This window comes from Primulina huaijiensis, chromosome 16 (genome assembly GCF_012295235.1).
Source record: "Primulina huaijiensis isolate GDHJ02 chromosome 16, ASM1229523v2, whole genome shotgun sequence".
NCBI classification, from domain to species: domain Eukaryota; kingdom Viridiplantae; phylum Streptophyta; class Magnoliopsida; order Lamiales; family Gesneriaceae; genus Primulina; species Primulina huaijiensis.
In genome coordinates, this window is record NC_133321.1 from 13,975,609 (window position 1) to 13,990,175 (window position 14,567).

General features: G+C 35.0%; 2 protein-coding genes across 4 annotated transcripts; one reads left to right on the forward strand and one right to left on the reverse strand.

Annotated features, from left to right (window-relative positions):
• Positions 1–399: 399 nt before the first annotated feature.
• On the forward strand, positions 400–2,500 carry LOC140961852 (uncharacterized). 3 transcript variants are annotated; one of them, XM_073420598.1, is made up of 3 exons: positions 400–888; positions 1,145–1,327; positions 1,853–2,500. In XM_073420598.1, the coding sequence occupies exons 1-3, from the start codon at positions 477–479 to the stop codon at positions 2,104–2,106; spliced, it is 849 nt and encodes a 282-aa protein (XP_073276699.1). In that variant the 5' UTR covers positions 400–476; the 3' UTR covers positions 2,107–2,500. The 3 variants fall into 3 exon arrangements, with proteins under 3 accessions (XP_073276699.1, XP_073276701.1, XP_073276700.1); XM_073420600.1 differs by having other exon boundaries at positions 2,036–2,500; XM_073420599.1 differs by having other exon boundaries at positions 1,151–1,327.
• A 431-nt stretch (positions 2,501–2,931) lies between these two features.
• On the reverse strand, positions 2,932–11,539 carry LOC140962068 (uncharacterized). The gene is given in 12 exon segments (XM_073420914.1): positions 2,932–3,483; positions 3,670–3,789; positions 4,031–4,150; positions 4,682–5,239; positions 6,224–6,283; positions 7,531–7,596; positions 7,670–7,780; positions 7,864–7,954; positions 8,070–8,170; positions 8,245–8,352; positions 8,445–11,242; positions 11,404–11,539. Coding segments are annotated over 11 exon segments (4,143 nt in total). The 5' UTR covers positions 11,187–11,242; positions 11,404–11,539; the 3' UTR covers positions 2,932–3,417.
• Between the last annotated feature and the right edge of the window lie 3,028 nt (positions 11,540–14,567).

Genomic DNA, 14,567 nt, shown 5'->3' on the forward strand with positions numbered 1-14,567 from the left:
AAACAGACAATTACACCAAAAATTAGTTAATTTAAGTATCTCAAACTTAATAATAATAAAAGTCTGTATTTACCTGTAATGAAATATCTCACTTTTCGATTGCTATAATCAATCAGAACAAATATTATATCTCAAAATTTTGAAAGAAAATGTGATAAATGATTTTCACATCAAGATTTATTAAAATGTGTGTTTTTTTAAATATAATAATAGTTTTTCAATTTTATTTCAAATATGAATGTCAATTCATATTCGATACCAAAAGAGTCCATTAAGTATCTAAAAAAGAGAGTCCATTAAGCAGAGTCCCGGTCCAACCCAAATACAGGCCCAAAACCCGAACCCAAAATATGAAATAAATTACTCTCTCTCCATATTTGAATCCAAAGCCCTAATCCCCGCCATTATTTGTTGCATTCTCCACTCTGAATCTGAAGCAACATGCAAACCAAATTCATTGCCGTCCAGTGTTTTCAATGCTCAACCATGCAGGCAAGCTTTTTATCTGCTTGAAATTTGTGCGTTTATGTTATATGAATTGGTCGAATATCTGTGCATTTACCCTGTCCTTGCTGCAGGTGAAGCAGGCCAAAAAGAGCAGCAACAAATGGGTATGCGTCGTGTGCAACCAGAAGCAATCCGTTCTCCGTGTGTTTGCCGAAGGTTTAATGGCCAAAAACATCCGGCAGTTCGTCCAGAAATTCAACATGTCCCGCCAATTATCGGATCGAAAAGAATCAGCCCTCGAAGAAGGAGAGGATATCTTTGAGGAGGAGGGATTTTCCGTAATGGAAGATCAGAAGAAGAAAAGGAGTGATTGGACCGAGTATGTCGAGTATGATCAGGATGAATGCTCCGAAAGATTTGAGAAATATGAGCGCGCAAAAGGTGTTCGTGTTAAACTATATTGTTAGATCAAATGTTATGCTTGTAAAATGTAATCGTTGTTCCCACCCGATATGCATTGCACTTGTCAACCCGCGATTAGTGGGGACGATCGGCTTTGGATGCCAAAAAAATCAAATGTTATGCTTGTAAAATGTAATCGTTGTTCCCACCCGATATGCATTGCACTTGTCAACCCGCGATTAGTGGGTCTGTCTAATGATAATTGATTGTTATATCATTTTGATGTGATTTAAAGGTGCAGATTATGGGGGTGATACATTTGATGAGGCGATGGTTGTGACAGAGATGCCCAAACCGGTGCTTAAAAAGCCAAAATTGAAGGATTATGCTGCTGAGATTGGCCATGGCAAAAATCTTTTGAAATCAGTGTTTCCAAATAGAAGTAAAGCCAAAAGACCGAAGAACGCTCGATATCAAGGTGAATTCAATCACTTCTGGTAAATTGGATGATTTGCTCTTTCGTTGAATGATACTTTAATTATGAATAACTTGTTTTAAGAGATTTTGATCAATTTCTTTTATCTTGAATGCGTGAAATGCTGCTGTGTATGAAACATTTTTTAAAGCAGTGTTTAAGTCTGATTCATCTGTTTTGTATTTGAGCTACCTTTTAACATTTAAGACCTAAAATTGGTGATTAAATAAAGAAAGAGCAACTTATGGATTATCGTCAGTTCGAACTTCTAGTTTTGCACATCGACCCGTAAGAAATTTTAGGGAGATGGGAATCTGCTCATGTTTTGCTTTTTGTTTGGACCAACATTTTATCTGAATCAGGCAATGAAATTCCTCGAAAGCTAGTATGCCACCTACTCTTTCTGAAAAAGATTTCATAATTATACGATTATGCTCAGCAACCTCATGGGCAATCCCAATTCTCAAACCTAATTCCCAAAAGTGTTGATTTTATTTGGACTGTAGATAATCAAAGTAGTTTATGCAGATATGCAGCAGATGCAAAGTCTTTGTTCTGACGAGGAGGAACAAATTGAGTTACATCTAGAAACTCTAGATGATGACAATGATTTAGCCAAGAGAACTGATGTATCAACTTCCAAGCAAAGTGAGTACATAACACTAAGCGAGAACGAAAATACTTCCAACAGACAATTAAACCATAAAATAGCTGCAAATGGACCAGTGTCAAAGTGGAGTAGCTACATAACTAAAGAAGATGACACCGACTTTTCAGATTAGAGGGAGTGGAGACTTGAGCGATCAGATCACTAGTCATTTAATGATGGTGCACTGTTCCAATCGAATTCTTGGAGGTGCCACTTTTGCATGTTTAAGTTCCTTGATTGCTACTGACTAATCTTTTGTTTTACAGCATTAGATTATAATGCAGCTGTGTATATGACATTATTTGGTTCCACCTTCTGCTGAATCCCGGTTCTTAAACTGTGATCATGGCTACATCTTGCTATCTGTGTACGGATTAAATAGGTTTTGTTAAGATCAAGTTACATTAATCAAAGACTCTCAACCAAAATGATTTGATTAATAATTATCAGTGATTCTATTTAATCTGCTGCTATAGATTAAGCTGTCGGGATCTCATCCTTTTCGGAGGTTGGAGGAGGTTAATCAATAGGGGAATCAGTTGGTATTCTTTTTGAAATTGTGATGTTGGATAATTAAAATAATTTGTTTTGAAGATATATTAATAATACAAGATTTCATATCCATATGTTATTAGAAATTCTTATTTCCGGGACAAAAAATGACTTGCCTGCGAGGCTGCAAGATATGTTTGACCTTTTATAACGTAGGATATTTCAGAATTTTTCATATAGAAGGTTAGAGAACATTATTTTATTTTTATGTTGTATAATAGATTTCAAATTTAAAAATCAAATTCTCAAACTCTTCAATTCAAATACAACCTCATTTGATTTAGACACGTTTACTAACAATTGATATTTTGATTTCAAATTAACCCAAAATATATGTCGTTTGAAATCTATTGTCAAATTAAATTCATTTATTTAAAAACTTCCACCCGAATACAACCATAATAATAAAATTCAGTTTGAGATCGTAGTTGATTTAGCATATTAATAACATGGTAGTTGATTTCTCGCAGCTCATTTCCTCATTCAAGGCACATTGAACGTGCATAACAGAATAAAAACAAACACATAAAAATAAAAGAACCACCATTCACCAAACTTACAACGGCAGTCAAAATTTTTACGGTAGTTAAAAAAAATACACGCAAGTTTAGTGTAGCTTCCCACTCAAGATGGCTCTCTTACTCCAGTGACCTTATCAGCAAACTGAAGCACAAAAAACCAGGGCACAAGCAATACGGACTCCACGGGTAGCTTGGAATGGTTCAGAGTATCTTGAAAAAGTAAAACTCGGCAGTTTGAAGAATTATTCGACCATGTATTTGTACAGTCCTCAGTTTTTCTTCATGAGATACAAAATCTTCAGTTCACGGTCAAGTGACAAGGGGCGACAGACCCCCATACAGTTCCTTTCCAATGGGTACGAGAAAAGAACTCATGGTATCTTGAAAAGTTTTTTCAATTTGAAGAGTAATCTTTTCTCCTCAACGGACAAGTCTTCCTGTGCATATTCAATAGACGAATAAAAGAAGTGTCATGATTTAACACCTTTCAACTACTAACACATGACAAGGCTTTTCAAAATAAGAGGATAAGCCTGATTCTGCAAGGAACCTGTAATTGTCAGCTAAAACAAGTAATGTATGGAGCAAGAAGTGAAAATATGCATTAAAAGCCCTTTACTGACCGCATAATGTTCTTTCAGCGCATCAAGGGAGTTTCTTGAGATTTTGCTCACAAGCTCATTTTCAATCTCAAAATGCCGGCCAAACATCTTCTGCTGCTCCTCGGAATTACTGCCGATTATCTGCAAAGAAAAACTATCACTTCAACAAAAAAACATAAAGAAAAACTCAAAATATTTGAGTCAAACGTTCCGTATTATATAAAGGTATGCAGTGTCGAACATTTTAAAAAGTAGCAAATACATTAATTTAATGCTTCAGTTGCACAATCAATTTGAATGGCCTTATATTCAAACGAAAAGAAAGAACCACATATGAAGGTCCCCAGAAAATCAAATGTGGCAGCAAATGTAAATCTCAAACCTTAATGGTCACCTTCTGGCCTTTCTTGGCATAATCACCAGGACCGTGATTGTTCTTAAATGAAGCTATGCGACCAATATCAATAAACTCCCTTTGGGGAACACATAGTGGAGTTCCAATCTGTATGAATCCAATTCAAGACAAACTCTGATCTCAACAAATAAAGAGGGAAAAAATACAACAAACAAATCTATCAAGATTAAAGCAAATATTAAAAAAGTACACACATCCGAAGAGACACTTCCCACCAAACAATTATTCCACCCTCATAAATGTATAGCTTGGTTAGATTTGCATGTTAATGAGATGATTTTGTACCAAAAATGAATGTTTTAACCATAGAAATTAAGTGATAGGCCGTAAAAGGAAAACTAGAATAGAAATTCATTCTCCATTCACAATGGAAAACCACCATCATGAAAATCAAATTACTATAAACTTTGTACTATGACCACATCAATCACATTCAATCACATGTGCCTGGGCTGATTCCAGCAAGAGCGTTTACTTAATTTCAACCAGAGCACTAGGACACGGGATCCAATGCAGCAAATTCTACAAGTTCGTATTATAAGGGGATGTATGATGATGATAGAGATGATGGGGCACACATATATATGATGCTTGAATAAGGGTAGTTTGATGATCTACCTTCGCAATGTCTTCGAGGACATCAACCCCCAAGATAATGGGATCCTTCTTATTGAACACACAGTTGGGTATAATCTTGAGAACACATGGAAAAACTGCTTCTTCAGAAGCTTTTTTCTTCTTTTCCTCCTTAAGATTATCTATATAGGCCTTAAATTGATCAAATAAGTGATAAATAATGTCAGCAATGAATATTTTCACACCAAGTTCAACAGCCAGTTCCCGAGCTTCTGGGGTCACTTTAACATCAAAGGCCAGTATAGTCCCATACTCTTTTTTCTTCTCCAGCATAACACTGGCCTTCATCACATCTTTCTTGTGTACCGGGCCTATGCTTATGCCACTGACAGGTATGTTGACAACAGGAGTCTTCAAGAACTCCAATAATGCTTCTAATGACCCAAGAGTAGATGCTTGAACATAAACTCCCTCACCGCTTTTATCAATTCTACTCATCAATGACTTCATATCCCCCATAGCTTGCTCTTTGATGTTATTCAAATCATCATCAGGCCCCACAACATAGAGACTTGAGCCTGCAATGGCATGCTCAAGGCCCTATATGGCAAAACAAGAAAAAGGGGCACAAATTATCAGCAGCAATCCAACTTAAACACTTGAACATGCACAATTGCTAAGTGAGTGGCAAATTATTTCAGCACGTCAAAAACATATTAGAATATCTAATTTCACCTTCAATAACATTAATAAATTACAAACAAACCACCATTTCAAAAACTTTCTAAGACATACTGTTTCCACACATAAATTAAGTAGTCCAATAATATCAGCATTTAATCCCGACAAATCATGAACAACTGCAAATTCCCAGAACACTTCAAAAGAATTGAGCAAATTACAATCAATTTAAGAACTTCAAATTCATCTCTCAACCACATAAATCTACAAACTTCAAGAACTTCATAGCTATGTGTCAGAACTTTTTAAGCGTCTTATTTATTTCAGCGATAAGTAGAAGAATGAATAATTAAAAAATGTGAGAGGTATGGTAAAAACACAAATAAAGGGACAGAAAGGAGAAAAAGAGGATAGAATAAGGCTGGGAATTAATCCACAGAGGGGAATTTTTTAGCATGCCTTGTGTCTGTTCATATATATTGAGGTTACCATATGGAAGGTTTATGCCTAGCCATAAGACAGAAAGATGCCAGGATTGCACATTGGTTCATTAAGAAGCTGGGTGCACACTTTGCATCCCTTGAGAACCAGGATTGTTTGTTTGCTGGGTCAGCTTTTCAGATTACCAAGTAAACAAAATGAGGGGGGGCTATTAAAGCCAGCAGACTCAGCATGCAATAGAAGTGATTCCTTGAAGAAGATATGGAGTCCCAAAAAATGAAGTGTATAAATCACAAGTTCAAATCAGTTTCCAAAGAGTACAACCAGAACATGACATCCTAAATAAACAGTTTTAGGTCATGTCAATGTCTTTATTTGTACCCAAAAGAACTTATCAATAAACCATGCCAATTTCCACCTGTCGTTGAAAATTATTATCGGTGCAACTTTTGACCAAGTTACCTGTGCAGTGATCTTTATACCCTGGGCAGCCTTGATTTCTTTATGACGTAAATAAGTTCCCTGGATTTAAATAATGACAAAACTGTGAGATTTCAGCCAATATATCAAACCTAATCTTCATGAAAGTTAATCAATGGAAATAATCACTTTTGGATCTCTGTTTTGATCACAGGATATTGACAATATAAAAAAGATCAAAGACCAATGCTCCAATCTCCAAATCAAAAAATTGATCCTACAGCATCAAAATGGTAACACAGTGACAGTATTTTTAAATAAAAACCAAAATATGATTGGGAAAAAATTATCTTCCACAAACTTCCCAAAATATCTTGTTCTAACACTCAATATGAAAATGCTTGAACTCCATTCACATCCACCACTATATTCTATAATAATAATTACACGAGAGAATTGATGATAAAGAAAAAGAAAGATGCATAAAATGCTGGAAATTCATATAAGCTCCTCGTCATACTTCACACAAAAGGAAAACACCTACATTATACAATCTAAATGCTAATGACTTGTGACAGCTGTGCTCACTGCCTCACTGCTAACAAATCACACAAAATTATTTGATTCATAAAAGCACTTATCACTAAAACTAATTCACTAGTGGGAAAGCCTGAGGTCATTAGTGAATAGTGATGGTTTATGGAACTTCACCCTCTATCCAAAAAAATTATCCGCACCACCTATATTATTCAAATAAACTACATGGTTACACAGAAAAGGGGACATTTGAACCCTGTTCGACATGGATATCACTAAAGAGCATTAGAGAAAAACCTTTGATCTCTATATAATATCATTTGATGTTTTCATTCAATTTTAATTCTAATTCATATCATGAATATGCTTATCAGTTATCAACCTCGGGGTCTGTTCCAAGGTTTTAAATTTCAAGCAAGATATATATCTAACACCCCAAATCCAAGCCTATATTACCATTCATATTTGGTTATCCAAGGCTCGTGTAGTCCATCACTTATTGTCCTATCAGTGATCTACAATAATGAAGGATAACAAACAAAACTCCAGAGCATACTATTTCAACAAAATGTAGCCACCTTTCGTAGAATTATTGATATCTCATGATGACTAGTAAAAGTCTGGAGGACCAAGTGGATTCGCATCTAATTTCAAGTGTACGCATATTTGCTAAGTCTACGAACATTGCAGGTGGAAGAGAATTGGATTGAAGGAAAAAAGTAGTTTAAAATAAATAATAAAGACTGGTGTCAGGAAAAAAACACACTATAATCTGCCATAAAAAAAACATTATATAATCAAGAAATGTTCACCTTGACTCGGAGCTCCTTCATTGGGTGGGGTGTCAATAACGCTCTAATTGAAGTAACAATAGGCCCCTAAAAGTATAGTGGATGAGTGTGAATTTTCCGACAAAGGATCCAAAAATGAAATAAACCTTGAAATCCATACCTGTAAGCCACAAACAACAATTCGGTCCCCGTCATGAAGTACCCCATTTACCAACACCGCGTCAATTGTTGTTCCATGCCCTTCAATCACCTTAACCTCCAAAACAGTACACTGCCACAGAGAAGGATGTAAACAACATTGCCTCACAATCGGACAATATTTCTCACAATCAGGGAAGATGAAAGAAAACAAACCTGCACTTCATCACTAAATGTCAACCTTTCTACCATTGTCTTCTGGGTCCATTGAACCATTAGTAACAATAAATCAGGGATGCCTTCACCACTGTTACAGCCAGAATCACAAACATTATAAGGTTATATTGACAGTTCTACAAGAAAGACAACCGAAAATACTAAACCAGCTACAAAAACTAATAAAGTTCGCAGGAAACAGAAACCTTATAGCACTAGTGGGTACAATGCTGAAAGTTTCTCCCATTTCTTTGTTTTTGTAATATAACTCTGTGTTAAGCCCTTGCTCTTTTAACTGTGTGATAACCTAAACAGAAAAAAAAATGTCTACCAGACAAAGCCATTCTGAAAACTATACTAAACATAAGAGATCAAGATGACCTGAGTGAGCCTCGTATTAAACTCAATTTGAACATCTCTTGACTGTTGCTTCATTGCCTTCACAATTGGCGCATTGGGACATGTTTTCCAACCATATAACTTATCCACCTGCAAGTGCATAGGAGATGGAATAATAGAAATAAGAACCACCAAATATTGGTATCGAAATAGTACAAGGGAAAGGTTACAATGCCACTCACTTTATTCAAGGCGACGATGAATTCAGTATTTCTCAACTTCAGAAGACCAAGGGATTCAATGGTCTGATGTTCCAAGCCATGCATTATATCGACCACCAAAATTGCAATATCACATAATCCTGATCCTCGAGAACGTAAATTAGTAAAAGATTCGTGTCCCGGGGTATCAATAACTAACAGACCAGGGACATTAAGCTTCGCATCAGCTTTCAGTTCCCTAGTTCTCTCACGAATGTTGGCAGCAGGGAAATAGGTTGCACCAATTTGCTGAGTAATCCCACCAGCCTCGCCCTCTTGGACATTAGTACCTCTTATGCAATCCAGCAATTTTGTTTTGCCAGTATCAACATGGCCCATAATACAGCATATTGGTGAACGAAGATTTTGTCCACCCTGTACAGGACCATCATCCGATTTAGGTGTTTCCTCTTTAACAAGAACATTTTTTATCTTGTCGGAATTAGCAGCAACTTTGTTGTTGTTTTTGTCTGCATCCACAGCCTCACAATCCTTCCTTCTAACTTCCACATTATTGGATCTAAGTGGCATAGTCGAGGCAAATTTTTCCGACAATCCAACTGACTTGGTTGCAACAGATGGCAGCTCAACATCCTGAGCCGCAGTCCTTGCACTCTTTATCTCCTTCTTTGCCAAAAGCTGAGGCTCTGAGTCAATTTCTTCATCAGCAAATGCTTTTTTACCTGACAACTTAAGATCAGCATCATCCCAACTTTTAGCATCCCACTCAGCATCATCGTCGTCTTCTTCTTCTTCCTCCTCTTCCTCTTCCATTCCATTTTCTTCAAATACATCAGTAGCCTCTACATTAACCTTTGCACTCAATACTTCAGCTTCCTCAATGTTCTCCGCTTCCACATAATCAACCTCCGAAGTAATTTCTTGCTGGATCCCCCTTGTGTCTGTGCTCTCGACCTCTGCAGGGGCTGCTCCATTAGATTGTGGCAGTGTCTTTGATTTTTTCTTCTGATAGAGGGGTCGCTTGGCTGGTGCTCCGGTATTATCACCAGGTAACTGCAAGCCCCCAGCATTGGCAAGTATTTACTTCCTCATTGCTTCCAATCTACGAGCTTCTTCCTTTTGTTTTCCAGTTAGAAGCTTCCCTTCTAATTTTTTTTTTAGAAGTTTCTCCTTTTCTTTTTCCTTTTTTAAGCGCATTCTCTCTTCCGCTAGCCGTTCCAATTCTTCTAATTGGCGTCTTTCTTCTTCTTCTTTTCTTAATCGCTCCTCTTCTTCCCGTTTTTTCTGCTCTTCTGCTTCCTTCATTCTAGCAAGTTTCTCTTGCATCTTCCGGACATGCTTCCGAACTTTCTCGTCTGTTACTTTACTGTTCATATCAGTTTTAGTTTCTTCCTGCTTTTCTTCAGTTGCAAGTGAAGCTGCGGCTGCCCTTTTCTCCTTTTCTTTTTCTTTCTTCTTTTTCTTTTTCTTCGAAGTTACTGACTCCATAGGTTCTTCTTCTTCAGCTTCTTTATCCCCAGAAACCTCTTCTAGCTGGGACTGGTTCTGTACCTTTTCCACTGGTGGAGGTGCACTAGGAGCTGAAGCAAGAGTTGGAACAGTTTTTGACACTGGAGGTGCCTCACCAAGTTCAGCTAAAATTTTGTCAAGGTCTTCTTCTTCTTGAACAGCTTTCCCACCCTTTTTCTTCTTCTTTTTGTTCTTTGAAGTTTCTGACACGTCTTCGTTTAACTGCTTTTGATTTTTCAAATAATCAGATTCTTTACTGAAAGCATCTGCAGCAGGTTGATTAAATTCCAGGACCTGAGAGTATGCATCCCTGTTTCCAATATCATTTGCGCTATTGACACTGTTATTCTTCTTCTTAGAAGACTTTTTCTTACCTGAGAATTTAATCGCTAATACATCTTCCTCTTGATCATCATCAGCACCTCGTACCAGATGATCCCCTATTTCTGAAACTGATGTATACTCTTCATTTTCATCTTCAAGCACCGCTGCAGTAAATGAATTTCCAGAAGACTTCTTTGAACCCTTCAATGACTTTGTCTTCTTCTTACCAGCAAAACTAATTCCCATGTCACCGTCGTCATCCTCTTTAAAACTCAAGTCTTCGATCTCATCATCCCCATTAAGCACATCATAACCAGCTGCAGAAGAGACATTTCCACCGCTCTTCTTACTCTTCGAAGGTTTCTTCTTCCAAGGTAAAGAAATCAAGGCCCCATCATCATCAGTCATGGCCTGTTCTTCATCCTCATCACTAACAGCATCAAAGACCGATGACAAAAACCCACTTCCACCACCACCCCTTTTAGTATTTGATGGTTTCTTTTTCCCTGTAAAGACTGTGACATCCTCACTGCAATCTTCATCATTCTTCGTTTCAGCTTCGCCCTCATCCGTATCTTCTCCTAATAACCCAAAATTCGAATGGCTAAATATGCTATTACTTCCATTCTTCTTCCCTTTGGTCTTCTTCTTACCAGCAAATTTTATATCATCCTCTTCATCAACTTTATTATCCTGCACTTGCTCATCATCGTCCTTTAGACGCCTTTTATTCGAAACACCCTTTTTTCCTTTCTTTCTATTACCTGCAGGAGCCACTTTCTCTTCTGGAACGGCAGCCTCCTCTGATAATTCAGTCCCAATTGAGTACTCATCATCGTCAATCACAAACGTATTCTTCTTCGACTTACCTGCGCCACCTCCGATGGCACTGCTTTCCTCGTCGCGAGCAGTTGGCTTCTTTCTCACCATCGGTACTTTTCGTGTGATATCGACTAATAAATTATCTGCCCAGTTCACCGAAATCTCTACAAAACCACATCATCAAATCAACACATAATGAAGAAAATTGATTACAGCAAACATTCACAAAAATCTAACTTATACTCCTCATCTTACGGAAATAAATCAAATCAAATAATAGGAAATGTATATAGTACGCAAAAAAATTGCTGATAGAATTTCTTACCTATCAGATAGGAATCGAAACGCTTGCACGGATTGGGGTATAAAAATATATATGAACCGCAGATTTAGAGTAGAGGAAAAGAAACATTTTGGTTCGGGCATGGAAGTTTGTATCATGCAGGTGGGTTATATAGCGAATCGGGTAATCACGAAGTTTGCATCATGCAGGTGGGTGACATAGCGAATCGGCTATTCTGACGTCGGATATCATTAAAAATTATAAAAAATCAAAAAATTTATAATACAGATAACTAAAATAAAAAAAAAAACGACAAAAATATAACGTGAGAATCGTGATTTTTGGATATATAATTATTCATTTATTTAAATATAAAATGTAAGAATGTATTTTCGAATTAAGATATTATTATAAAAATAATAAATTCAAAAATATTAAATAATACATGATATTCGAAATTTTCAAAAAAAACATTAAATTATAAATTTTAGTACAATATATTCAAGAATTTTAAAATTTAAATAAAAGATATGGATCAAATCTGGAAGAAAAAGATACATGCAATGTAACTTTTGCCCAACAAATAATTAATAAATTCAATGCAGTCTATGTACCTCTTGAACGTGTACAAATATAAATTTCAAAAATTACATATACTTGGGGACCAAGTTTTTGAGATTTAGCAAGATTATATGTATGGAAAAATTATCTCAAAATTATAAAAGAAATATCAACCGAATTATGGTAAGATTTTCACTTCACCACCTATAAATACCCCACCCCATTCTTGAAATTTACATCATTTCATCACTCTATATTTTCAAAAATATTCATCTCGCTGTCAGATTTTTGAGTCAAATTATGTCAAGTATTGAAGTTTTGTCAACGTTCATAAAATTATTTCCACCACTTTTATGCTCAAAATTCAATATTCATGGTTCAGAATACATTATCTATGATTTGAATAACATATCCAACTCGTAAATAAATAATCATCACATGACAGATAAATGTGTATCAATTTTACAAAATGTGACATTTACGTAAAGAAAGAAGAGGTTGGCCATACAAAGTACCAAACCTTCCGTCAAACGTAATATATTATTAGTATTAGTCATACATATTGCATATTTGTACCGTCCGTTTTTTGTTTTGTAACAAAAAAAACAAGGAAAAAACAAAGGCAAATATAGTAAAAACAAAATTTTGGTATAAAAAATGATAAAATGGAAAAAAAAAAAAAGAAGAAGAAGAAAATAGAACATACCAATTTGGTCGATCTATTTCCCTCACCCTTAATAGTAACTAGTAACCGAAATCAAGTGTTGCGTGCTCGTACTATCTGTTTTTTAGTAACGAAAATATTAAAAAAATAAAAATAAACGATAACATGAAAACAAATACAAAATCCTAAACGTAAAATAGAAAATAGAAAACAATTTTAAGAAGTGATGTTTTCGTAAATAAATAATCACCAATGACACTAAATATACTTCAATTTTACGATGTTATATTTCTGTAAATAAATATCCGTCAAAAGTAAAAAGAATGAGAGAGGTCATACTAATGTATCAAACTCTCTCGCAAACTTTATATAGTATAGAAATATATAAGTGACGTTTTCGTAAATAAATAGTCGTCAAAAGGCAATATATGTACATAAAATTTACAAAATGTCACATTTTCGTAAATATTTAATCATCAAAAAGCAAACAAAAGGGAGGTTGGACATACCAACATACCAAACCTCCCCTCAAGCTTGGTATAATATTCGTACCATATTGAATGCGTTACGTGCTTTTATAGATCCTTTTTTTGTTATTTTTGTTATGAAAAACAAAAAATACATGATAGAAAACAAAGATTGATATAGTAATACAGAAATTTGGAACAAAAAATGGTAAAATGAAAAAAAATAAAGAAAATAAGTCATACCAATGTACCAATTTGGTCGCTCTATTGCTCTCGCCCTTAATAGTAACTAGTAACTTTGTGCCCATGTTACGTGCTTGCACTATCCGTTTTTTGTAACAATTTTTTTTAAAAAAAATTAAAAAATACAAAAGCCTAAATTTAAAATAGAAGATAGAGAGGAATTTTATAAATGACGTTTTCATAAATAAATAGATATCAAAGAACAATAAATGTACTTCAATTTTATAAAGGACAAAAAAAATAGCGAGGTCGTTCAAACATACCAAACCCTCCTTAAAGCTTAATATAATAAAATTAATATTCGTATATTTTCCCTTTTTTGTAACAAAATATTTTAAAAAAGGAAAAAAATAAATGATAAATGAAATAAAAATATGAAAGTCGTATAAACAGAAGATAAAGATTAATTTTGAAAAGTGACGTTTTCGTAAATAAATAGCCATCAAAGAGCAATAAATATAGTTCTGTTGTGAAAAAGTAAAAATTTACGGTAAAAAGTAAAAATCTCAAACTCTCAAAATTATCAAACTACACACTTTATAATATTTTTCTCTCAACTCAATTGTGATTTTATTCAAATGAGAGATCTATTTATAGAAAATCTTTACAAATAATCCAAAAAATAAATTACATCATTACCTTTATCATCACACACAAATTTCAATATTCAACACCTAATTTTACCTAATTTTCAACATGCAAATATTCAACATTCAATAATCAAATATTCAATATTAAAATATTAATTTTCAACACTCCCCCTTGTGATGATGATCATAATGATTGTCTTCATTACGTGTTTTTATACTGCCTCGTTAAAAACCTTACTAGGAAAAACCCATTGGGATAGAAACCATAGTAAGGGAAAAAGAGTACAGTCACGTAAACTCCCCCTCATGTTGACACGAACAATTCTTCACAAATTTCGTAGATTGCGCATCCCAATATTATATATGTGCTTTCTGAATATTGTCATAGGAAGTGCCTTTGTGAAGATATCTGATGAGTTTTCACTTGATTGAATGTGACGAACATCAATACATTTATTCTTCTCAAGCTCTTTGGTGAATGCGAAGAACTTAGGAGGAATATGTTTAGTTCTGTCGCTTTTTATGTATCCTTCTTTCATTTGAGCAACACATGCAGCATTATCTTCATATAGTATCACAGGCTTCTCGTCGAATGATAATCCGCATGAGATTTGGATATGTTGGGTCATTGATTTTAACCACACACATTCACGGCTTGCTTCATGTAGTGCAATAATCTCG

What these genes read in the sequence shown, in the direction of transcription:
- LOC140961852 (XM_073420598.1), top strand. Translation starts at nt 477, where the DNA reads ATGCTCAACCATGCAGGCAAGCTTTTTATCTGCTTGAAATTTGTGCGT. An exon ending in GAAATATGAGCGCGCAAAAG is followed by an intron (nt 889 to 1,144) that starts GTGTTCGTGTTA and finishes TGTGATTTAAAG; the next exon opens with GTGCAGATTATGGGGGTGAT. An exon ending in GAAGAACGCTCGATATCAAG is followed by an intron (nt 1,328 to 1,852) that starts GTGAATTCAATC and finishes TAGTTTATGCAG; the next exon opens with ATATGCAGCAGATGCAAAGT.